Below are 26,485 nucleotides of genomic sequence, written 5' to 3'. Positions count from 1 at the left end.
ATGCTCCGAGCCTTTAGTCACACAAATGGTAGGTGTGCGTTCCATCACACTAAGTGTTGGCATCGTCGTAAGTCTGTGCTGGCAATCAGGAGAGAAGATGTTAATGCATGGGAAAGAAGAGCACCTCTAGCACCAAAGCATGTTAAGGAATTGACACAGATGGGCTACAAGGTCTTGGTGCAGCCGTCAAACCGGAGAGCCATCCATGAAAAGGTACGGTCCCATTTTGAGTTAGATAAGCAAAACCATAGTTCAGGTATTAACCACGGTATAGGAAAAATAATATTCAAAGGATATACATGAGAAAACAGTTGCTCTTCAGCTTGGACTTAGTCTTATACAATTTTATAGAATCACATGTCATCAGTCTTCAGATTAATTTGTCAGATTTCTCTAAACTTATTTCAAGTATTCAACACTTCAACTTATTCAACTTAAAGTATTTAAACACATTACAAAGGACTGTTCATTATTGCAATACTATAAGATACTTTAAATGTAGTATAATATCCTTTTTGTAGTCTGTGAATTTAAGATGAGGGATTTTACTATCACATAATTATGTTTTTGCCTTGTATGATAGAATATTAGCATGTAAATTCAATTTGATATTTGATATCCATTTTGACAAAGAGGTTTATGAACATCTCACATGCATAAGTTGTTTCTGCTTTGTAGAATTATCTGTTTGTCCTCTGTTGTAGTTGCTTATATGCTGAGATCTGAATATGAAAAAAACAGAAAAATTTACTTTGATTTTTCTCTTTTATAGGATTACGTCAAAGCAGGTGGCATTATTCAAGAAGATATTTCTGAGGCTTCTCTGATAGTAGGTGTGAAGAGACCTCCAGAGGACAAATTAATCCCTAAAAAGAACTATGCCTTCTTCTCTCACACTATTAAAGCCCAAGAGGCAAACATGCCCCTTTTGGATGAGATCCTAAGACAGGTAAATTGTGTCATAGCGAAGATAATTGGCTGTTAGCATGGTGTGGAAACTGAACTTAATGCTGAAGTGTGATCAAAAGCTTGCTGCCTAGTATGGTTACTTTCAGCACACGTATTTGTAGATAGCTAATGAGGACTCTTTTCAGTATCCTTTCCTGGAGCTGAGTATTTCTTGCTCAGAGGATCTCGTGCTTGCAGTGCTACTCTGTTTATGTGCATAGGGCAGATGAGTTGTGAGCATGGTACACTCAAGAGAGGCTCATGCTGTGCGAGCATGAGGGCTTGTTGGAAAGTTATTAAGCTGGAGTGTGTATTGGTCATTACAGAGGGAGGCAGCCACTTCACTCAGAAGTGACCAGCCTCTTGGCAGAGGATGTGGATGGTTCTGCAGCAGCTGGAGTGGCCCACCGGGGAGCTCTGTGCCGAGTGTGCAGATAGTGCAGTGACTCTTTAAAACAAGAATTCAGTGCAACATTTAAGTTTTGATTTTTATACTTAAATCTGGTTATGAATTATTTGCCTTCCCCATATATGCCCATCAGCCTCTATCACGAAGGATGACAAAGGCATATGAAAAGGTAGTTCCTAGGAGAGCAGCGTGCCACTAGACTGCATTCACTGAAAATTTTAATACTCAGTTTGCTATGTATTTTCAGGAAATTCGACTGTTTGACTATGAAAAAATGGTTGATCAGAAAGGAATGCGAGTTGTGGCCTTTGGAAAGTGGGCTGGTGTAGCAGGTATAGTGCATAAAGTAAAGGCAGGCTTGCAACAAGTAACTTCTTGTAATACTTCTGGTTGTCTGTGTTTCCTGAAAGCTGAGGCTTGCAATGCATTTTTAACTGCATTTTTAACTCTTGCTTTTAAGAAGAGCTTTTTTCCATTCTGTTTTGTGCTCCCTACTTTTGATGAGACTACATGTCAAATACTCCTGTGGTTTCCTGGCAAATTTACTGCTTTATTTTATCTTGAAGTCCTGTTAGTCTATTCAGCTAATCTGAGGCAGACCAAATATCAAGAGATCAACTGAACAGGCTTTTGAAAGAAATGGTTGCTGTCAGTCCCGCGTGGGTTTGAACAACATCTGTATGTCACTCTGTTATCCATTTACACTTATTTTTATGAGGCATGGTTCTCATTCCTTTCTATTGAACTTCAACTCTGTTTCTTCAGGAGACTCTGTTATTTCCTTCTTTGGAATCTGTTGATGTGGATGCATCTCATAAAAGGATATCCAAGTATTAAATTGTGCTGAAATGCGTAACATGGGCTGAGAGCAGATTTAAGGTCATAGACCGCTGTTGAATTTCTCCTTCCCTGGTTTTATGTAGGCTTTCTTTAGAAGTAAAGTATTAATATTAAAACACATGCAAAAATATCCAGTATGACTTTACGCTTCTGTCAACCTCTGCAGTTTCTAACTGTGCATATTCGTAATGAACACTGATGGTCTGATTTTTTTTTTTTTTTTTTTTTTTAACAATAGGAATGATCAACATTCTACATGGATTAGGATTACGATTTTTAGCCCTGGGACATCATACTCCCTTCATGGTAAGAGTACATTTTTATTTAGCAAAATGACATTCGGGCATCTTCTAATTATCTGTATTTGAATACAGATAATATATTGAATGGTTCTGTGCCTTTGGTTTCAGCACATCGGGATGGCACATAACTACAGGAATAGCAGTCAGGCTGTGCAGGCAGTACGAGATGCTGGGTATGAAATTTCACTGGGATTGATGCCAAAGTCAGTTGGGCCCTTAACATTTGTGTTTACAGGCACTGGCAATGTTTCTAAGGTAAGAATTTTGTCTTCAAGAAGAAATGCTGTATTATTTTTAATAGAACTTCTTACCATTTGATACATATCAGGTTAAATGGGTTGGTGGGTTAATTTTGTTTGCTTAGACTTCAGGTTTTCCTTTGCCAGTAAGAATTTTTAAGTACCCTAAACTAATGCCTTTAAGATGAGATCATGCCTGACAAGGCTGACCACACTGACTTCTTACCATGAAAAATGCGTTAAGTCTTACTGCTCCTCTCTCCTTTCCCATCTGCATGATTTTTGTCTCCCTCTCTCCCCTCTACTGACTCCTGTCTCACAAGGTATGTTGAATCATCCCATTAAAGTATGAGGAGAAGAATTATTTTTTCTGATACTTGCTGAGTTTCTGTATCTGTTTTTATAGCACTGACTTGGCTTAGAAGGGCTGGACTTTAGAGCTATTTTCTACACCATAGAGAAAAGGTTTACGCCCAGGTTTGATAACACAGATCAGTTAACTAAACTTCAGCTATAAACTGAAATCACTGCCTATGTAAATGTGTGCTTTCTGGACAAAAGTATGGTGTGTCTGAAAGGCCTGTGTTCTGTGATCACAGTTTGTTGTGAGAGTCTTCTTGAAGTTCTTTGCCTTTAGAAAAGCCTGGTTGGTGAGGAGTGGCTTCAAGGGTCTTCCCTAAAGAGAAACTGCTCCTTGGAGTGGCAGCAATACCATCTATTGTGGCTGAGTTGAGACCTCCCAGCTCTGCCATTAGAAATCTAAACCAGGCGTTGGATTGTGGGTCAGGCATACTGCAGTAATAGGGAATGATGTAAATTCCTTGTATATAGAGCCCAGGCAGCGTTGGTTTGGATAAGTGGAGGTATCTGTGAAACAGGTTGTACATCTCTGAAGATATTCTCTGGCAGGACTGTCAAGTTGTGTGTGGCATTTTAATGTTTGTTTTCACACACTGAATGAGCAGTGTTACACTACCTTTGTATTCTCTGCTCATTCTGAATCCTACTTCATGGTTTGCAGGGTGCTCAAGAAATGTTCAATGCCCTCCCATGTGAGTTTGTGGAACCACATGAGTTAAAAGAAGTTTCCAGATCTGGAGGTATGCAGTGACAATAAAGAATAAAGTGATTGAAAGCACTGGAACCTTTTTTGTCCAAGTATAACAGTTTTGTTTTTTTTCTTCTATTTTTAACCTCAGACCTCAGAAAAGTCTATGGGACAGTGTTAAGTCGTCACCATCATCTTATAAGGAAAAGTGATGGGCTATATGATCCAGCAGATTATGATAAACATCCAGAACTTTACACTTCTCGCTTTAACACTGATGTGAGCATGTCTTCTGTTCTTTTATGAAAGGTTTTCCACATAGTGTTGGTAGTTACTACACCATTGCATATCCATCGATTGAGAGAGCATTCCTTTAAAACTAGTGCTTTCAACTTCCTGAAAGTACTAGATGAGAACATCTGGCATCTGTAACTTTCTTTGCAGATTGCACCCTACACAACTTGTTTAATTAATGGCATATACTGGGAACAACATACTCCTCGCTTGTTACGTCGACAGGATGCTCAGAAGCTGCTGGCGCCAGTTAAATCTGCTGTTAGTGCATCAGAGGGCTGTCCTGAGTTACCACACAAGTAAGACATCTCAGTTCACTCATAACAATTCTGCAACACCATGATTAAGTTGTAACGTTAGGCAGTTTCGCAGTATCTACCAAATGGGTCTGTTTCTTATGTTGTTGTTGCACGTTGCACAATACCCCATTGATTCTGTTTTTGTTCTTCTGTGCTTTCCAGTTTTGTTTTCATGGTTTGGAGTTTTTGAAAACATCACAGCACAAATCATTGACAGGTATTGGCAGTCTTTCTGCAAAGGTCACCTGCCATTGATCCTTGTGCAGAATCCAATACAAACAGTGTGACATATGTGAAGTGTACCTACTGCACCATTATTGCTAGAAGTTTCTATGCCTGAGCAGAGTTTGTTGGTTAAGTTCTTCCTATGCTGTCATTTGGCTTATATAAGTTCCATAACTGTTTTTTAACACCTCTCATTTCTGCAGCAGGTAGCAGAAAAGCTTCACAACCCTGAATAGCCTTAAGGATGGAACATGGGGTGCAAATCCAGGATTAGTCTCCTTTCCGAATGGGTCAGAGCCACCATTTCTCTAGTAGCCTTTTGTAATAGTTCTCTCGGAGACTGCCCTGGGGGTGGATTTGGGGAGGATATGGAAATGTATCCTGGTGAGGAAGAAGGTCTTTGTCTCTTCTCTGCCCACTCTTGACACCTTTCTTTCTCTCACATGACAAGTAAAGAATTTAAGTGTTAACCTTGAGTAGAGCCAGAGACTGTGAGTTAGGCTAATAACTGCTCCACCTGCGCCAGCAGTGAACTGAAAGGAAGCAGCCACCTCTTTAGGTTTCTCTTGATGATGATGAAGTTATTCTAGTGCAGGACTGCCCAGTGACACCTTGGAGGAATTGGCAGATGGATGATGAATGGGAGGTGTTAGCAGCACATGGCGTGCAGAGAAAAAATGATGGATGAGTGGATTGTCCTGGTCTTTGAGAAGTTGCACATGAAATATGGATCCTGTTGATGTGAATGGAAATCTTATGACTACAGTAGGGACAGACTTCTGTTACATTTCTGGATGCTATTGTTGGTGCTGTGTTGAGTTATAAATTGGTTAAGATTAATTAAACTGCAAGTCTGATAGATCTTCTCACATTTTTGTTTTATTTCCTGTTCACTAGTGATTTTTTATACTTATGTTTCTTAGTAATTTGGCTAATGTTCTATTCCTTTGTCTTTTTTGTTTAATCACTTTAGACTTCTGGCAATATGTGACATTTCAGCAGACACTGGAGGATCTATAGAATTTATGACGGAGTGTACAACAATTGACAGTCCATTTTGTATGTATGATGCTGACCAGCATATTATTCATGACAGGTAGGAGAGCCTTTAGTTTTTGTTGCTTTCCTCTGTGATTTGTACAGTGAAACATTATATTGAAAAATCAAAACACTTCTGAAAGGTGGTAGCTTTCAAGTGCAAAGGAGAAGTAGTTTAGAAGAGCTGTGTTCTGTCTTTCAGTGTTGAAGGCTCTGGGATTCTGATGTGTTCCATTGACAATTTGCCAGCACAGCTTCCTATAGAAGCAACAGAGTACTTTGGCGATATGCTTTTCCCATATATTGAGGAGATGGTAAGGTCTTATGTGTCCAGCAAGAAGGTAAAAGGCTTGGAGTTTGGTCTGCTTGTTTGTTGCTTTTCTGGTCTCCTCTGTACATTCAAAAGGAATCTGCTGTAGAACATAACTGACTTTGTACTCCAAAAAAAGAAAAAGAAACTTTATAACTCTTGAGTTAGAATACTTTCAAAAAACAATATGTGAATGAGACATTAGTGAGCTGGGTGTCTTAGGGATTTGTCAAGAATGTTTTCTATAGGCAGGAAACAGGCTCTGACAGGTAGTTCATTGCTCCTGGTCCCTGCAGTAGATGTCTAAATCTGATTGTCGTGGGGCACTCAACAATCACTCACAATCAGACTGCTGTTTGAATTCCTGTATTTTCATAAAAGTCAAATGACACTGATCAGGGCCAGGAGAATTTAAGATCTACAAGATATTGGTATTGTTGCATGGTTTAAATGTTGCTTAAAATCTTGATGTTTTACTCTGAAAAAGAATTATGGGAAATAAAGTGACCTGATCTGAAATAATTTATCTCCATAGCTGTTATCAGAAGGCTCAGAACCTCTTGAAAGCCAGAATTACTCACCTGTTGTTCAAGCTGTAAGTTTTGCAATTTGGCACTCTGCTTGTCTTCCTTTGCTTTGAGATGTACAGGTGCAAAAAACCCTCAAAAATTGTTTCATGTATTTCTAGGCAGTGATTGCATCCAATGGCTCACTGACAGCTAAGTATGAATATATCCAGAAATTAAGGGAGAGCAGGTAATATATAGCCTCTTAAAGTTTATTTGGTTCAGGATTTTTTTAAAAAACTTGTTTGCATTGTTTCCCCTTTTGCATTTATTTACTCTTGTGTTTTAGTGGAATACTGTTATATTGCACTGTGTCAAAATGTCTCCTAGCTTGATTATTTCCTTCTTTCTCCATGCATATTGCCTAAATCATTAACATGTGTTGTTAGTAACTTATATTGAAATTGAGAAAGTGGTCATTTTCCTCTTTCTTATGTTATGAAGACTGTTTTGCGAGAGGCAGAAACCAGCCGCATGCCAGTATTCTTTTGTTACTCCCTGTCCTTTAAAATGCTTATAACGTACAGTCCTTTGAAAGGAATGGCTGAAAGGAAAAGGCTCTCTAATATACCTTGAATCTACTTTCCTCTAGTATGGCTCAAGTGCTGTGCTGTATAGCATTGTTCTGTGCCTGGATGTATTCAGGAGCCTCTGTGAGACTCTCAGACTTTTCATTATATTCCTGTAGCTACAGCTTTAGCTACCACTTCATCCATACCGTGCCTCAGTAGTTATCCGCCAGTGGTAACATGAAAGAAGTAGCATTGAGTGGATTAAGCTAACAAAAGTATAAATAACCTGGATATCCCTTTCCCCTTTCCCCTTTCCCTTTTCTTCTTTCCCCTTTCCCCTTTCCCCTTTCCCCTTTCCCCTTGCTTCCTGTTATTAACAAATAACTATGGTTTACCTATGAAAAATGTTAATTTGATAATAAGTGGGTACCTCTGGCTTCATGTTCATGGTCAATGCCAGCTGCATTGTACATCGTATAAAAGTTTAAATTGGTCTGACCACAAGCACTGCATGCACTATGCACGAAAAGCATATTGTTTTGACTTTTGCATGCCAAACATCTCCAGTTTCCTGTGGGAACTTTGAGAGTTCTCTTTATAAACTTGTGCATGATGAACTCTAGGTGCATTTTCCACCACAAGTAACATGCTGTTTGCCTCTGAAAGACTTCAGCTCACAGTGATTTTTGTTGTGTGCTGTTTGGTAGACCACCTCAAGAGGCTGTCTTAGTAACAAGTTTTCTTATTCCTCACACAGCATGATGATCTGTTTTGTTGTTTGTTTTTTTTTTTTGCTTTCTCCATAAGGGATTGCATGGTCTTGTGTGAGATACCCTGACAATCTGGAGACTTCATTCCCAAGGGTTTTTTTGTGGGTAGATATTTGATATTTCTGCAGACCTGTGTGTTGCATGTGATGTTCAGTTGTTCATTGGTGTTGCTCACTTAGCTGTCAGAAAAGCAAGATGTGCTAACAGTGCCCTCCTTCACTTTGCAAACTTCAGAGATAACGCAAATAAAAACAGGGATTTTACTGCTTAAGGTGTGATGGTTTAGCTAGTCTCTTGTTTAGAGCCTGTAGGAATTATGTGGCTTGTGTTACTACTCTAACAAAGTATGATGCTGTGTCTAGTTTAGTTTCTGAGAGCTCTATTTAGACTAATTGTTTATACCCTTTGGAAGTCAATCATCATAGAATCATAGAATCATTAAGGTTGGAAAAGACCTCAAGGATCATCAAGTCCAACCCAACACCACCTAACTCACTAAACCATGTCCCTAAGCACCACATCTACGTGTTTCTTGAACACCTCCAGGGATGGTGACTCCACCGCTTCCCTGGGCAGCCTGTTCCAGTGCCTGATCATTTCAGACATACGATAGCCAGACTGTATGAGCTGAACTGCCTTGGGTGCTATTAGAATGCAGGAGCAGTTTGATTTACTGAGCTTATCTCCATCTTTTCACCTTTACTTGTGTCATACTTGCTACTGGTTCCTCATCCACAGCAGCAATGGCATATTCCATTCACAATGTGGACCTCTAAGTATTACTATTATTTGTTCATAGATTAACACAACTGAATTGTTTCAATTTATATGTAGAGAATAGGCATAATTTGAAGTGTTCTTTTCTAGGACTATGTAGAGTATGTTTCCACTCTTGATGGATCTTGTGGCAGCTCAAGTTTGTGCCAGTCCTAGAGCAGACACGCTATGTTTGATCCAGGTGTAACCTCATTCTAGATACCGGAAAAGTTTTTAAAAAATAAGATAAAAACTTTATTTGCAAAATCCATCTTGCTTTTATGTAGGAAGTCTCGTCAACACTGTTGCTCCAAGCTCCTGCATACCACTGCTGCTCCCTATAAGTAAAGGGTGGAGAGGAATTATTTATTTTCCCTTGCCCATGAGGGTGTAGCTGTGGAAGAGGATGTTCTATTAGAATTTATAGTAGGAGGAGGAAGGTCCTTGCGTTTGTCATATGAAAGGATATGATGGGCGTAAGAGGCTTTCTGTGAATGGATTAAATAATTATTTAACTTTTTAAAAAAATTGGTAAAACTTGTATCAAGATAAAAATGTAGAGTAATCTATAGTAATAATTTAGACAGAGAGGGGATACATTGGTACATCCCATTCAGATTTAATGACTTGAAAAGAATGACTTTTAAAAAAATTAATTAGGCCTGAAAGTGGAGGAAGGAAGGATGGAACATCTGGAATTTTGGACGGTAATTCAAGCCTTACAAATACTCAGACACAGTAGGCTGGAATGTGCTTCAGACAGATTATATAGATGCATTTGGTATTGATTTAACTCTCTTCACTCAGAGTAATCTTTCAGCGCTGTTGTTTGAGACCTTGTTCCCCTAAATTTACTTGATTGGGTCCATCATGCCATGCTTGAGGTCATGCAATACTGCTCTTGTCATGCTATCAGGTATTGCTATCAGTCTGCAACACCGTCCTTCATTATTATGGCCATTATTGAACTGAAAAAAACACAACTGAAAATTGACTTACGGATATCATGTGGAGCGCCACAAAGGCTGGAGCCAAACATTATTTAGTAGACATATGGTTAGTCCTCTTCTAAGGACAATAACTTTAAGCAAAATGGGACATGAGCTTGTCAGCTAGAGGTCAGGATTCTTTCTGTGGCTGTCATCTTTTAACCCCAGCTGCAATGAACACCACACCACTGCTCACTCACTACCCCCTCAGTGGGATGGGAGAGAATCAGAAGGGTAAAAGTGAGAAAACTCATGGGTTGAGATAAAGACAGTTTAATAGGTAAAGCAAAAGCTGCGCACACAAGCAAAGCAAAACAAGGAATTCATTCACTACTTCCCTTTGGCAGGCAGGTGTTCAGCCATCACCAGGAAAGCAGGGCTCCATCACACTTAACAGTCACTTGGGAAGACAAATGCCCTCACTCCAAACATCCCCCCTTTCTTCTTCCCCCAGCTTTATATGCTGAGCATGATGCCATACGGTATGGAATATCCCTTTGGTCAGCTGGGGTCAGCTGTCCCAGCTGTGTCCCCTCCCAACTTCTTGTGTACCCCCAGCCTTTTTGGTGGTGGGGTGGTGTGAGAAGCAGAAAAGGCCTTGGCTCTGTGTAAGCACTGCTCAGCAGTAACTAAAACATCCCTGTATTACCAATGCTGTTTTCAGCACAAATCCAAAACACAGACCCTTACTAGCTATTGTAAAGAAAATTAACTCTATCCCAGCCAAAACCAGCACAGTGGCATAAACCACAGTGCAGTACATGCCTGTCTAAACTCTCACTAGACAAAGGGAAAATTGAGGAACTTGCTTATAGACTTATGAAGATTCCCGTAAGTCTGTATCTTCAAAGGTCCCACCTATCTATTGAAATTTGTTTTCAGCATATGTGATAAGAAAAGCTAAACCTCAACCTCCATTAATTAGGTTAAACAATAGGGCAATGAGCAGCTTCCTTCTCTTCAACCATAAAAAGTTCTTTAAGAATTTTTTAATTTGCTAAATAGTTTTTATCTGCATGGTGATACTTTAGACAGTTTTACTGTCCTAATTTTGCAACTCAATGCAAATTTAAGCTAAAGGGAAAAATAATTATAAACAATCAAAATGTGTTTTCCTACTATAATTTATACGTTTATGAGAGCGTATTTGAACAACTGCTGGACTATGTTATTCTGGTGGTCAAAAAGAAGTGCAAAATCTGTTGTGAATACATTTTATATTGAAAGTCAACAGGAGAGCTACTAATTAAATTTATTTAGGAGAGTAGTAGAAGCTTGGATGAAACACTGTGATGGTTTTAAAATCTGAGTTCTTGTCTGAAAACAGGATTTCTTAATTGGACATTAATTTTTATGTGACTTTTATTGACTATCATGTTCCTAATATGAACCTAGTATAACTCACCTAAAATGTGCTTTCACCATCATGGTTTTGTGTTTTTTAACAGTTACCCATGATGTAAAGAGAACAAGGCAGAGCCTGGAATACCTTTCTGGCAGCAGGACGTAACTTGTCAGTCCTGAAGTGATCAGGTTACAGTAATTTGGCCATTGGGAAAAATATAATGACAACGGAGGAAAAAGTTGTTGAACAGCCAGTAGCAATTGGACAAGTAGTGGAGATGGTGATGGAGTTGATAATTTTTATATTAGAGGAAAGAAACTAGAAGTTATGTAGCAGAAGAATGGAAGCAGTACCAGACAGTCATTGCCCAGTCTTGGGTTGGATAGCCAGGAGGTTGACTCTTGGTCTGAATAGAGCTCTTGGTTTGTAGACTTACTAAAACATTCTGTTATCTTTAGCAGCTTACGGTTTCCTTCATGTGTGTGGTTTTTAATTTTGCCTGCAATGCCTCCTAGGGAATACTCTCAGTCACTGAAGATGGGTAATAAGAAGAGGGTTTTACTGCTTGGATCTGGCTATGTTTCTGGCCCTGTACTTGAATATCTCACTAGAGATTCCAACGTTGCCATCACAGTTGGTATGTAAGACTTCACTTGTTTTTCATTTAAAAATTATGTCTTATTTAAACCTGCTAGTGTGGCAGAACCTTTTTCGTAAGTAAAATTGATCTGGTTCTCAGAACAGATAAAGAAAATCTTTGCTATTTTGCACAGCAGAAAAGCATTTTGTAGCTTTCTGAGCATTTTAAGTTCATATAATTGATTTGAAAATGACATAGCCACATGCAAAGTTTACTGCTTGCATGTGTAACCTATAGGGAAATCAGAAGTATTTTTCCTTCTAACCTGGTTTGGGCTTGGGATTGGTTTTGTGGATAGTCAGTCACTTTTGTTGGTGCTGGACTGTGTTTTTCAGCCCAACACAACAAGAAGATGAAATTGTTTGTATAGACATCTGCATGAGTGAAGCCTCTGCTGTTGTTGTAACCAGTACTGTGGTGATAAACCTTCAGACCCTGACCTTCCCATCAGCCCCACATGCCTGCTTGTTTATTCCTCCATTTTGGTTTTATCTGTAGGATATTTTCAGGCTGGACATCGCAAAAACACCTTTCTATGCCCTTGATGTTGGCTTTACCCTGATTATGTGATTTCCAATTTAAAACCCAGGCTGTGTTGCCTGGAAGATACTTTGCTGGCAGGTGATTTCCTTTAAAACTTACCACTGTATTTCTGTTGAATTTTGTTGTTGAATTGTTTTCTTTTTTCGCCTCCTGCTACTTTCATACTTGGCTGCTTTTGCTACCCTTTACAGTGATAGCCATAGTACTTTTAACCCCTTAACTTTAAGATTGCCTAGGAAGAAGAGGGAACTCTAAGGAAGGTGCACCCTTGTTATTAGCAGTGTGTGGTGCAGTGAACAGGGAAGGATTACAGCAATGTGCAGTGTCCATCACCTCATCAGTATGGAGGCTGCATCTAGTCCCTGCAATACGGTAGCAGTAAGGGAAACCAGGTGAACTGGAAGATCTGTTTTGCCAAGCGCTGTACAAATACAGCAGGTGCCTCTTAGCTTAAAAACGTGCAGTTTCTACAGCACACACAAAAAAGCTCAAAATGAAAGAAACACAGAGATGTTACTTGTCTAATATTTGAGAGCAGGCAGATGAAGGAAGCATAAAATGCACATCACGATGCCACATTTGGTTCCCTACTGTTAAGCTATATCTCTTTAAATCCAAATGATGAAAATCTTAATTGGGAAACCTTAATGTAATCAACTTTTTTTGGTTTGAATGTATAGATGATTTTTCCTAGCTCTTTTCTCTCAGCACAAGTTGATTGGTCAGATATGGAGAATCATCCTTCCATCAGTGGTTTGGTCACTTGTTCTTCTAAAATTTTGTAATGTCTTTGTCAGTATGTTTCTGCATTTGCCAAAGAGTGGCAGATGTTCATCTGAGATATCAAAGACTGAACCTCCAGTATGTATGGTTTTTAAAACCTAGAATATACCTTGCCACAGGTTTTTCTGAGAGGTCAAAGACATGGGAGTATGCTTTTAGGGTGGATCACAACCCTGCCTAGCCTGTAATAAAAGTGTTGGGTTTTTGTAACTAATGAGACTTTTGTGACACATTTCTGCATAAGAGATGCATTAATTCAGCAGACTTTTTTCCCTCTCTCTTAAAAACACTTATGTGTGAATGTGTGCTTCTTTCCATTTAGTTTATCTGTTTTCGCACCAAGTGGGTGCTCAGTTACCTGGCAAATGTAGACACTGTAGCTGTAGAAAACCACTCCTGGAGGACATGTGCATGTGATGCAAGCAAGCCATTGGGTTCTGGGGTGTCCTACTGCACAAAGATAGGTTTACCCATCCTTTATCTCATGTTCTAGACTTACTTCTTCATAGAGCGGAAAAGAAAGGAGATGACTTCTGGTTTTGCATAAATAATTTGTGTTGACCTAGTCTGCTGATATGAAAACTGTGGTTAAAACTTTTGTTAATTTTCTGTACAGCCACAAAGTTGCTAATTGGTTACAAGCTTGTTCTTGTTACCCAATTTAGCAGCGAGTGGTTTGTTTACTTCTGAGAGTAAGTATTCTTGTTCTTGAGTTATAGCTGCTATGGCTTGACACTGGAAATTGATAATAAAATTGACTGCTTTAAGGGAAGTAAGGTGCTTTCTGCCTGATTTCTCTTCAATTGTTAGTGAAGGAAAACATCCATGCAACTGTTTCTCTCTGGGAAGAAGGAGGTGTGTGTAAAGCACAATTATACATGGGAGTGCTTTGGACTTACCTTCACCTCTAGGTAACAGTTGATGTGTTTTACTTTTAAAACAGCATCTGTCATGAATGAACAACTTGAACAACTGACAAAAAAATACAACAACGTTACTTCAGTTCATATGGATGTAATTAAGCACGAAGAAAAGCTGTCTTCTTTGGTGAAGAAACATGACCTTGTGATCAGGTCAGAATTCTGTGTAAAACACGATAGGTTTAACCCTAAGTCGTGCTGGTGCTTTCTCCTAGTTCACTGACCTAAATCAACATGGTAACTTTTTTTTAATGCCCATGTTATATTTGTGTATGTAAATAGTTGTAACTGGCCACTCCCTTCTCACATAGTGGGGCATCAGGACTTTCAAAGGGGCTGTGACTGCACCATCTCTTTAGAAGTGTTCACCAGTTATAGGGGCAGCCTTCTTAGTGCGAGGGGCCAGTTGCATCCACCAGTGTATGTGTTCCTAGTATCAAATTTGCATGTTTGCAAGAGGAGGCAAAATTATGACATCTTGGTAATTTCTTATGAATATCCCATTAAGTAAGATCTCTTTCCAGGTGTTGAAACAGGGGAGGAAATTACTTCATAGTCCTTGCCATTTTGTCCCTTTTGCCATAGATGTCATGAGTGTTGTTTCCGTTCCATGTAGAGCATGCTTTTCACAAAGTACTTCAGCAAGATCATTGTAATACAAGCTTTCTCAAGGATGGTTTTACAGTTTTCCGTCTTCTAAACCTCTAGCGTGGCTGTTTAGAAGGTGGCCTTGAAAAGAGGTCAGTGGTTTGTGTTTTACAAAGAGAAGTGTGACAAAAGATGCTGTCTAAAGAATGACTCCCCTATTGTCCTGCACCCTGTTCTGAGTGCATACAACAATGCTCTTCTGATAGGGTAGCATTTCACTTGTGTAGGTATGAAACTGCTCAGGGCAAGGCAGGTATGACTGTTGCATTTACTTGAGCTCTTTTGTAGGCATACAAAAACCATTTGTGAGTGTTTTTCCACTGACAGCATAAGTAACTGGTTGGATTTTGATGTTGCATAATTCTCCTTCATTTGTAGTTTGCTGCCTTATTCAGCGCATCCTGTGGTTGCTAGGAAATGTATTGACAACAAAGTGAACTTGGTAACAGCCAGCTACTTAACACCAGCTATGAAAGAACTCCAGGAGAGGTAGGTATGAGAGTAGCATATCCCTGGTGTTGCTTCCTTCTTTAGTGCATTATCTGAATATTTTGCAGTCCATTACACTTGCAAAGCTTATTGTGAATTACTGTTTTCCGCATTCTTTCTCCTTTCCTTTCTGTGATGGAGGACGAAGTACCTTTCCCCAAAGCTGCATGTGGAGGCTGTGGCAGAACAGAGAAGTGTGTGCATACCCCAATCTGGTTAGCCTAGTGCTCTGAGCACTGGAATGTACTTTTCTGCATGTCCCATCTTATTCCATGTTAGTGTGCCTTCCCCTCTCCCCTCAAACCTGTTAGGATGTTTGAGCTGGGCTGATATTCAAGCTGAGCAGGTGGGATGGCCTGTTCTACCAGTGACAACAAGCTTGTTTGTCATTCTTTGCACTCCTCTAATAAAACCTCATTCTTGGCTTGTATCTACAGTAATATCCTCCTTCATGCCACCTTCTTTTGGACAGGCCCACTAAATTAGTCTCAAATTGGCGACAGTTCTAATGTTTCTGTTACCTTACTTATTATATGATTGGAAGTTGTTCTGGGCATGGAACTTCATCTAGGTGCTCCTCTCAGTCATGGTATTGGAAACTCAGAAGTGAATTCAAGTGAGTGAGATTAGAATTGTACATGCTGTGTCTCTGCAAAAGATAAAACAGAGAAAGCTAGACAGGTATAGAGAGCCAGTGTTGCAGACAATGAGGGAGGTTTGGGGGCCTCTCCTCCCCTTGTTGCTGTGATGCCAGGAGGACATATCATGCTCTCTCAAAAAAAAAAAAAAAAAAAAAAGACACTTCTCATTTGCCAAAACACAAAGTGATCTTGAAAATAAAATAAAATGCCTCAGTTTGTGGTGATAAGTGAGCTGCTCTGTGAGTGTAGGCAATTGTTAAAAAAAGAAAACCCAAATGTTTGTAATTCGCCAAAGTAGGCCTCTCAATCTCTCTCTCTTGCTCGCAGGAGCTGTTTAGGGCAATTATGACTGGATCCTTGCTGTCCTCTGCATTCCTACCTTCCTGCATTATAGCACTGTTCAGGAGAACGTGGGATGTGGAGTAGCTGATAGGAATTTCTTTTTGCACCAGCCCGTAGATGTTGTGGCAAAGCAAGAGGAACCAAGGCTACAATGACCCTTAGACAGTTGTCGTTGTTCAGGCTTTAATGTCTGCTTCTGGTTTTTCCACAAGCTACGGGCAGAGCCCAGAATTTACTGTGTTGGGGAAAGTTCGCTGTGCTTTTGTTAGCCAGATTTCCTTGAATAAAAGTCCAGTAATAGTGAATATTCTGACAGTTCTTCATTTCTGTTATTTTTAGTGCAGAAGCTGCTGGTATTACAGTTATCAGTGAAATGGGTTTGGATCCTGGTCTTGACCATATGTTGGCGATGGAATGTATTGACAAGGCAAAAGATGTTGGTGCTACGGTAAGTTTTGCAGGTAGTGCATAGTTTTGCCAAGATTTTATTAGTAAAGTTGTTCCTTTAACACTGGCCAGTTTTTGGGCATGTCACTGACATGTGACGGACTCTAGACACTTTTTCTGATTCTTGGAATTTGGTGCCAACTAATCCAATTGGTGAGAAGATCAACTAAGATGACTTTGCCCCAGTGTATGTTCTGGTTTCTTCTCCTTTACAGACAATGCCTGCAGTGTGATAGCTTGACACTGTTGCTCGGTGAAATTCTTTTCATTTCCTCTGTCCACTGTAGATCTGGTTTGGCCCATTTGCGGCATAACATCAACAGAAAGTTTAATGGAGATTCTGCAGGGTAGCTCTGTTCTGCTTGCATCTTGTTCCCTCTTCTCTTCATTGTTTGTTTCCTGTATATAAATCTGACAGGTCGTATCCTACACTTCTTTCTGCGGTGGCCTACCAGCTCCAGAGCACTCTGACAATCCTCTGAGATACAAGTTCAGCTGGAGCCCACAAGGAGTGCTGCTGAATACAGTTCAGTCTGCTACGTATTTGAAAAACGGAGAGGTGAAGTAATCCTAACATTTCCATTTAAAGCCAGACAAAGAAGGTGGAATTGGGCAAAGGAGGGAACTGGGACTTGTAAGGTGCTGTGTTTACTTTCAAGCCAGTGACAGTCAGTTGCCTAAGCAAGTTGCTTACATCACTTAACGCTGTGTTTGGAGCATGATGGTGCCTGACTGCTGCCATCTTAATTCTTACTTCTTACATGGAATCTGATAGCAAAGGAGGAGTGTGTTCTGATGACTAAAGCTCTGGATTGAGGTGTTCTGGGTTTAGCTTCCATCCGTGTTTTGTGTTGCTTTTGCCACTTAACTGCCCTGTCTTTGGCTCTGTGAATCAAAGGTGAGAATGCATTCTTCTAGTTGCTCTTCTGCCTAATCATGTTTGTAAATCAAACAGCTTCATTCTGTACTTGCACAGTGTGTAGCAGAACTCTTGATTTTTTTTTCTTTTGGTGCAATCTGTAACGTGGTTTTTGTGAAAGCATATAGTGCTTTCTGATATGTTTTATATAAGCTCTGTTTTGCTGTTTGTGCAGGAGTTATTAGAGTAGACTTAACCTAGCAAATGTCACTGCATCTGTTTTATGGAAAAATTGTTAACTGGTTTGTGCAAAGCTATTGCAAGCCATTATCACATTTCTGCTTGCCAGTCCTATCTGATCACTCCCACTTGCTCAGAGTAGTTACTGTGCAGAGACTCTTCAAATGTCAAGGAGACTGCCTTGTATAATCACTGTAAAGTTTAGCTAATTATCTAAATTTTTTGATCTGCAACACTGAAAAATATTCTGAGATGTTTTATCATGACATTTTCGTGCTCTAGTGTTCTTATTGCGGTAAGAAAGGAGAAAGTAATGGATTGTACATTGGATCATTATCTAAAAAGCAACAACACATAAGTTTCAGATGAAAGGGTCTCTTGGAGAATGTAAAAACGTTTCTTGTTTAATTCTGGCCTTGCTAGGAAAAAATAGATCATGCATATGAATGATTCTTATGAGAGCACTATGCAAGTTTGTCAGTAAATCGTACAGTTTTTCCTCTTTGATACTGAATTCTTAGCTGTCTTTGTTGTGCAGGATTCTTCCACACTAGTTTCTTGCCTGACAAACACAGTAAGGTCTTTTGGCATTGCTGCAGACTTCGTTGCTTTAGTCTTTCTTCTAGAAGGAAACCTTGGCCCTTTCCTCAGAAGTCACAAAATGAGTTTGTATTGATGCTGCATAGTAGATCTGTGCATCAGCTGCTTGAAGGAAGCAGGGTTCAAGGCTTTGGTTGGGAGTGATAATAGAACTAGCCAGCCTTATTTTGTTTTCCTTCAATGGTGAGGAGTTCTCTCTGTGCTTTGTAGCCGCAAGTAAAAATATACATGGGCAAGAGTGTGTCGCATCCCCTGCTTTATTTTAATCTTTAAAAAAAAGGAAACAAAACCCCATCCTTCTCTTTATATTTGCCTTCTCCTCTTCCATAAAAAAAAGGGAATAAGAAAATTGACCAAAGAGCAGGGAGCCTATAGGCAGAATCTCCCTTCACACTGTTTTAGTTTGGGGAGGTGCTCCAAAATTACACTAATGTAAGTGAAATGGGAACCTGCCACCTTAATATAAGTGCATCAGGAATTAACAGTGTGTGTGAGAAGGATGTGGCTTGTTTTAGCCCCCTGATTAGTAATATCTGACATGGTGCATGCTCCTCCATCACAGGATATGCTTAAATGTCTTTTGCAACTGCTTTATTTAGGTTGGGCCTCTGTTTGCATCAGAAACAGTAAGCATATTGTTCCTATTTTGGGCACACTGCATCATTTCAGTTGTAAAATAAATTAAGTAACACTGCACCAAAATAATATTGCTGTTCTTTTACAAAATTTAGATTATCAATATTCCAGCTGGAGGAGCATTACTTGATTCTGTTACTCCGATGGATTTTTTCCCAGGATTAAATCTCGAAGGTTTCCCTAACAGAGACAGTACAAAATATGCTGAGCCATATGGTATCCAGACAGCTCACACTTTGTTGAGAGGCACCTTGAGATACAAAGTAAGTTGTTATTACTATTAATTATTGTTTTCCTCAAGAGGTGAATGTCATTTCAAGAAAACTATGTATTTGAAAGTCAGTCTTCTATAGCTCTGTACTTGCTATTTATAAGCTCTACGCTATCCCATTTAAGAGATAATTGAAAGCACTCTTCTAATTTTTTATTAACGCACCTTTGCTTGGGTTATTTAACAGGTGTTTGTTGCAAACCAGAAAAATAGTTATACTTGTTCTAGGCAGCTGGTTGGTTAGCTTGCATAGTCCATACCTGTGTTCTTTTTTTCTCTGTCTCTGTTATTTGTTGTCAGATCAACAGAAGATTAAAAAAAAAACCTGACAGGTTTGTGTGATATGTGTTCCTGTTATGTATTTTTAAGACTTGATCTATTCTCTTAAAGTTGGTAAAAATTTGAACTTGCAGTTTGTTGCTTATATTCCTATGAAAAACATAATGTAAAAATCTTACAGAAAATTATGGTCTTCCATCAAACTGAAAAAGTTTTTCGTTAAGTAACTGGAAATATTGAATCTGAGCTCTCTGTATTCAGAAGTTTGTTTATGGGCCAGCTGGCTGATACAACCCCATCTGTAATGATGTGCTGGAGTTTGAACTAGTGCTGGCCAGCTTGGCCCTTGATCTCATGAACCAATGCTACTTGCCATGGAAGTATTGATGGCAGAATAATAATAAATCATTAAAAAGTGTATTAAAAAAAGTAAGAAGAGGGTTGGAGAGGGGCTGAGGAAGGTACTGCTCTGTAGCAGTAACCCCATTGGCATCATATTATTGTGGCTGTCTTCTTACGGGAATAACAGTTAATACTACCATGGATGTGTCCACCACTATATTCAAACAAAGGAGAAATATTAATCTCAGTTTCAAGTGATCATTATTTTTAACCATGTTATTCTTTTATTTCAGGGTTACTCTAAAACTATGGGAGGCTTTGTAAAACTAGGATTAATTAACCCTGATCCTTATCCTTTGCTAAACTCAACAATGCCGTCTCTAACCTGGGTGAGTTACTCTGATTACTCTGCCTTCTTTCTCCTGTTTTATTAATACTTTTCTTATTGCTAGGCTTGGGTGTGCTTAGCAATGGGAATCTTGTATTGCATCCTGGTCTTCTCTGCTTTTTTTGTTCCTGGAAATTAGGAAGATTTTCTTCAGCAAGAATGTTATACAGTTCTGGAACAGATTGCCCAGAGGGATGCTGGAGTCTCTGACTCTGGAGCTTTTGGGACACAGCTAGACAAAGCCATGCCTGACTTGAGTGCTGGTGGTACTCCTGCTTCAAGTAGGGCATTGGGCTAGATGACCCTCAGAGGTCCTGTACAATATTTTTATGAATTGTCTTAAATTTTCTGTTAGTCACAATCCAGCCCTCAGTGCTGTGAGTTTGCAGTATCCATATTGGTACTGGCCCAACATCTTCAGTGTAAAAGTATTTTTTTGGGCATCAAGAAGTAAGAGATCATGCCTAAATGAGTATATTAAAATCTTCTTTTTTTCTGTTAAAATTCTATACAAACATATTTTTGTCTTCTGTTATCCCGCTTTTCTGTCTTGTTTACTGATGCCTCACTTCATCTTAATCTCAGCTGAAGTGTGACTCCTGTGATGTGCTGCTGTCACATTTGACAGTCAAGCTTTGGTTGTCTCTGTGGGCAAAGCAGGGAATTTCATATTTCAGTGTGGTGAAGAGAGATGAATTTACAAACAGCTTATTACTTGTCTGGTGTGTTTGTCTGTCTTGTAAGAAACTTTTCTTCCATGTTGCAAATGCCTGAAAGAATAGCTTTGTTTATTACTTAGATGAACAAAATTCAGATCCGTCTCCTGTTCCATTCCTTGTGCTTTTGTCAGCATTGATCTGGAAAAAGACACCAGGCTTATGCTGTATGATGATCTGAGGAGAGCACAGTATTTTTCTGATGATGTCATTATTTCAAGTTAAGAATGTCTTGAGTGTTCTCAAAAGCAAAAAAGCACAAGGTGAAGAGGCTCAGTCCTGCTTGTCTCTGACTAACATACAGCACTACCCAACTTACAAACTCAGTTTATGGGCTGCTATTTCAGTGGTGTGTCCATCTCAGTGACTGTAAAACAGCATCATAAAATGGGCTAGGGATATTTTTTTTTTGAGATTATATTTGTCCTCTTTAATTCTAGGGAATTTCCAGTCCTTCTAGCCTCAGTGAATGCAGTGTCATATAATCTGTGAAAATAACTATAAACTCATTAGTCTCAGTGCAAACCTTATCTCAGCAATGTCATTATGTCTTAGTACTTTGCTTTGTGGTTTAATTTTGTTGTAAATAGGCTAACCTGGACTTCTAAACTCTGTCTTATTCATAGCTCTGTTTATTGTCTGTCTTGCTGTGAATGGAATGAAGCAATAATTAGCACCTAGATAGCACAAGTGGCGTTCAAATATGTACAAAAATCTTCAGAAAGCTTTTGGTAGTATTCCCAGGATTGCCAGAGCCTTATTCATCTCATCAGTCTGCTTCCTTCCTTTTGAAAGGGACATTCTCCATTTCTAGACCAGCTGAAATATATCCTTAAATTGCTGACTCTCTGGCTGTCTCCAGGGGGCTTCTCTTTCATCCTAACATCCTCCCAATGTTCCCTTGTTTATGCAGATTTCTATGTTCTTTCTTCACTGACAGAGGAAGGGATAAGACTAAAAAGTAGGGGGAGCAGCTGAGTGGTGGGGTACGAAGTGTTTTAGGAAAAGATGACCTCTATTCTCACTTGTTGCGATTAAAAATCCCAGGCTATCTCACTTTCCCTGTATGCACTACCTGTCTTCTCAGAAGTCCTGGTTATTAACTGAGCTTAGTGGAGCAGTCAGTTCTCAAAACCTTGACTGAAAAGGTGTGGGAACAGATGTCAGGCCTTCAGGAACTCTTTTTCTTCTCTTTAAATACAGAAAGAGCTGATGTGTAAACTGGTTGGAATCAAGCTGACTGCTGAGCATCATGTTCTTAAAGAAGCTGTACTGAGCAAACTGGAAAATGACAGAAGTCAGCTGGAGGCAGTGGAATGGTAAAATGTTCCAGTGATTTTTATAGGTTTTCTTTGTTTGTTTGTTTGTGGTTTTGTTTTTTTCCTTTTTAAAAAAGGTTTGCAGTTCTACCCATTTTGCCATTTTGGTCCATGTTGAGACCTTTAAAATGGCACGCCAAACAAGCTGGAAATTACAAAACTGAGGCTAAGCTGTTGATAGGCAATGATGTAAGTCTGTCTCATTTCTTCTGCTAGGCTAGGTTTACTGGGAGATGAACCAGTTCCAGCAGCAGATTCCATTGTGGAGGCTCTCGCAAAGCACATGGAGTTGAAGCTGCCCTTTGGTATGTGAGAAATTCTTCTTTTTCATGGCTTTGAGTGGACCAGGTCAATATCTCTTATCAGCCTGAATTGGATTAGTTTGTTCATCTTCATTAATAAACTTTCATGTTAGGTTTTTTAATATCTTTGTGATGATTTCTACTCCTCCAATTTATCCTTTTTAGTTAGTACATTTTTAGTTTCATCTTAATATTCTGTTTTCCTTAATAGTCCCTATTTTAAGTCACTTCCCTGATATACGTACTGTGTGTGCATAGTGCCTTGGTCTTCAGGAACTTCCTCTGGATATGACTGAAATACAAGTAATGAAAAGTTTGTGTGCTTTTCTGTTAGGCACTGGAGAGAGAGATATGATTGTGATGAGAAATGAAATAGGTCTCAGGCATCCTTCTGGTCATTTGGAAGACAAATTTATTGATCTGGTTGTCTATGGTGATAACAAAGGATATTCTGCAATGGCTAAAACAGTAGGATACCCCACGGCTATTGCTGCTAAGATGGTTCTAGATGGTAAGTGGCTGTTCAGACTTCAGTAACAGTATTTCAACCCTCTGGATCTTCCTGCTGGTAGAAAGCAGATATATAGTGTTTCTGAAGTGTATATATGTATATTTTTAATTTTTTTTCAATCTTTTCATGTCTTTACAACAATTTTTACTCTGCTTGTTTGGATGTTTCGGTGACAACTCTTAATCTACTACTTAATCTACAGAGTTTTTTAGTCATTTCATCTTGAATGTTTCACTGGTGTAGAGGAGACCTTCAGCATGGTAAATTATGATTGTTATGCCCCAGTGAAGCAGGCTAACGTATACCTGTGCTGAACAAACCAGTGACTTCCACTACTGCTTTATGGATTGATGAAATTTGAGGCTTGGGGCATATTACCTGATTGTGTATATATATAAACAGGCAGACTTTGCCTAGTCTTCACCAGATTTAAGAAAATAGTGTGATTTCCACCCTGTGTAGCCCCCCTGTTACCAAAGCCTTGCTGGGTAAACCCAGAGGAGCAATTAACACTTTTTTTTCCTACCTTTATTTCAGGTGAAATAGATGCCAAAGGCATGGTTATACCATTGACGAAGAATGTTTATGGACCAATACTTGAACGCGTTCAGGCAGAAGGCATTGTGTACCTTACTCACAGCGTTATCAAACAGTAACTGAAAGCAGTGGATTGAATTGGGTTTTGGCTTTATTTGGTTCCCCCCTCCCCCTTTAAGGATCTCAATTTGGACCAGCTAAAGGCAGCACCTGCTCTTTCACGCACAAATGATGCCTTTCATAAAACCAGTCATCTGACTTTGATGTAGAAACTGTAGATATCCAGATGCATGAATTGTGGTATTTTCCTCTCTGTTCTGCTTTCATGTACACGTTTCAGCATCAGTCAGATCTTTCCTTATAACTTTCCTAATATCTTTCCTAAAATATCCTGGGAAGGTTGTTTTTTTTTTTTTTTTTTTTTTATTAATAGAGTTTATTTTCTAAGTGTATGGCATTATTACTGAGACAAATTTAACCTCAAAGAAAAAATCTCTTAGTCGATTCTTTTGTGGTGGGAAAGTCTGGTTAATGAATTCCATTGATTAAGTCATCTGGTAAAAATAATTTATCAGAATAACAGAGATGAAAGTGATACTTAAAATTTAAGTCTTGTTTCCCTTTAACAGTATTTGTGAATATTTCCACAATAATAATACACAGGAGATAGTTTAGAAATTCTGCACTACTAGCAAATAAGATCCTGTTAAATTTTAAGTGTTCAGTTGTTAAATATTTGAAACCCAGATCTTAATATTTTTTAAATCCCTTTCTTACGAATGTAAACTTTAATTAATTGGAGGAGGGAGGAAGTTTAAAGCAAGCCTCTTCCCATACCCTTTTTCCATTACAGAGTGGAAGCTGGTTGCAATATGTTGAAATACCTGCTGTTATGGGTTGCCTTGTGCTGTGAAGAGAGCACATTAGCATTTAGCTCTGCAGCTAGGAAGGGCATTCTGAAATACAACACAGTTAATGTGCTTAGAAGCTGCACCAAATGACATATTTATGCCTTCTACCTACACTGTGTGCCTCGTCCAGGTTAAGTATGTCACAAAGGGAATAAACCATGTAGTACAAACAACTTTGAAATGAAGTAGGCTTAGAGGTTTAAATCACTGCTTTTTTGAGTTGGCTTCTGTCCTTTTGCTATCATGCTTTTGAAGTGTTCATTTGGGAGCCTATCCATACTACTCAGTACAGTGCCACTTTAGACTGATGAGAGTTTGCCAGTGTACCAGCTCATTTGATGCTACGTGCTGCACTGCACAGACCTGCCAGCCCGCCTCTAGTGGCAGTTTAGCCCCATCAGCCCTGAATTGAACTGTAGCCTGAGTGCAGCTTCTCTCTGACAAAACAGCCGTTGCCTCCTTCCAGTTCAGGGCTGCTTCTGTGGCTTTTGCTCAGGGATTTCTATGCCACCTTGCAATGCAAGCTTGGTGTAGACTTCACCAGTTAGCTCTGTGAGGTGTAATGTTGTGGGCAGGTACCATTTGCACCGGTACCTGTGCAACTGTCTGGAGCTCCCCTTTTCTAAAGCTGAATACTGACGCTGGAAGCTGTCTGCTTTCAACTTTGCTCACGAGTGCACTTTGCTGATAAACGCACAGCCTTTTGCCTTCTGAGAAGCATAGTGCTATTATCACGGTTCCGAGGGGCTGGAATTCCAGGTGTTGCTCTGCCCGGTAGGAAAAGCAGCCATAACAATAGCTAAAGTTTGGATCTCCAAGCCTTGCTACTCAGGATTTGGATTTTCTTTGTGTAGATGTAATGAAATTGCAACTGCAACAAAGAGGAAGGTGAAAGGAGCCAAAGGGAGAGGGAAGAATGAAGAACAGAGTATTATTGTAGAAGAGGAGGGCTTTTTGTACTGAACCACTAGAATGTTTTTGTATTGTCAGATTTGGCTTCTGTTACAGTGCCATACATGTTCTAAGTGTCGGATGAAATCCTGGCTCCACTAAGTTGCTTTGCTTCCCACTGACCTTACAGGCCGTTGGTCTGTTGTATGGCTGGTACCTGCAGCTGGGGTAAGCATGGAGCCTGCAATGAATGTTCTGCTCTCTTCTGCCTCTTCCTTCCACTAGTAAATTAAAGACCTACAACTAAGGGTTAAAATTAGTCTTGTATCTGCTGGTCCCTTCCAGTCCAGTGCTTGGTGAGACCAGGATTTCACTTGAGAATTCTCTGTTCCCTCCTTTACCTCACAAATACACAACCATGGAGTTGTGACGCTCTATATATGCATGCACCTTGCTTGCTTTTCTGCTTAGGAAATGCAGTATGCAAAGAAAATTTGAATTTTTTACAAGTATGTAATCTCTTTGGAGCACTAAAAGAATGAGCACTAGAGAGCGTTTTCTTCAAGAAACACTGCAACTATTTTTGAAACATTTTATATCAGAATATATGTTTCCCAGTGCAATGCTGCTGGTTTTTTTTTTCCTAACTTTAGACTTCAATGAATTGAAAGCTCAGCTTTTTGTATGAAGATTAGACTTCTCAGTTCTCTTTGCATATTATTGGAAAGATAGTTGTATCTTACACACAGGACTGCTTGAAAAATAAATCTGAAATCCTGTGTTTTGTTGTCATGTCATCTTTACAGTCTAATGAGATGTATATGAATGGGATTTGGCTTTTTACATAGACGGTTGTATTGAAAGGGTGTCTACACATGGACTTCTCTATGTACATGAAATACCTTTTGATACTTTTTGCTAGGCTCACAAGAGGAGACTTGTCAAGGATTGTTTAAGCATCCACATCTAACACCCATCTGTATATTTATATACATATATATCTGTATCTAGACATCATCTTCATTTATAATCTTAACAGATGCAATTTTTTTAGCATGTGTTTTGTGCTTGGGCACATGGAGAACTACTTAGGTGGAAAGCTATAGAACAGTAAATGTATAATGTCTCCCTGTGCCCCAGGAAGAAATGAAGGCCTGGTGTCTCACTGCCTATCTCAGCTTGAGGGCCTTGCTCGGCTGAATACATGGTTTGGTTTCTGCTATTGCTATTGGGGCTGAAAGGCTCTTAAGCTGTTTGTTCACATCAGGGTGCAGGGAACAGATTGATTGTCACTGCGTGTCAATTATTTTTTCGTTTTGGAATTTATTCTAGTACTATCT

At 39.3% G+C, this 26,485-nt stretch overlaps 1 protein-coding gene across 1 annotated transcript; it reads left to right on the top strand.

Annotated features, from left to right (window-relative positions):
- Nucleotides 1-23,462, top strand: AASS (aminoadipate-semialdehyde synthase). The gene is made up of 23 exons (XM_010083501.1): nt 1-213; nt 773-949; nt 1,605-1,689; nt 2,436-2,503; nt 2,608-2,754; nt 3,760-3,838; nt 3,938-4,065; nt 4,231-4,379; nt 5,578-5,700; nt 5,845-5,956; nt 6,488-6,547; nt 6,641-6,708; nt 11,406-11,527; nt 13,800-13,929; nt 14,803-14,913; nt 16,236-16,344; nt 16,762-16,902; nt 18,774-18,941; nt 19,864-19,959; nt 21,878-21,993; nt 22,210-22,298; nt 22,630-22,806; nt 23,344-23,462. Exons 1-23 carry the CDS (start codon nt 1-3, stop codon nt 23,460-23,462), a joined length of 2,787 nt encoding a protein of 928 aa, XP_010081803.1.
- Nucleotides 23,463-26,485: the final 3,023 nt, after the last annotated feature.

This window comes from Pterocles gutturalis, unplaced genomic scaffold, assembly GCF_000699245.1.
Source record: "Pterocles gutturalis isolate BGI_N339 unplaced genomic scaffold, ASM69924v1 scaffold43785, whole genome shotgun sequence".
NCBI lineage: Eukaryota > Metazoa > Chordata > Aves > Pterocliformes > Pteroclidae > Pterocles > Pterocles gutturalis.
This window is presented reverse-complemented; position numbering and strand designations above follow the sequence as displayed.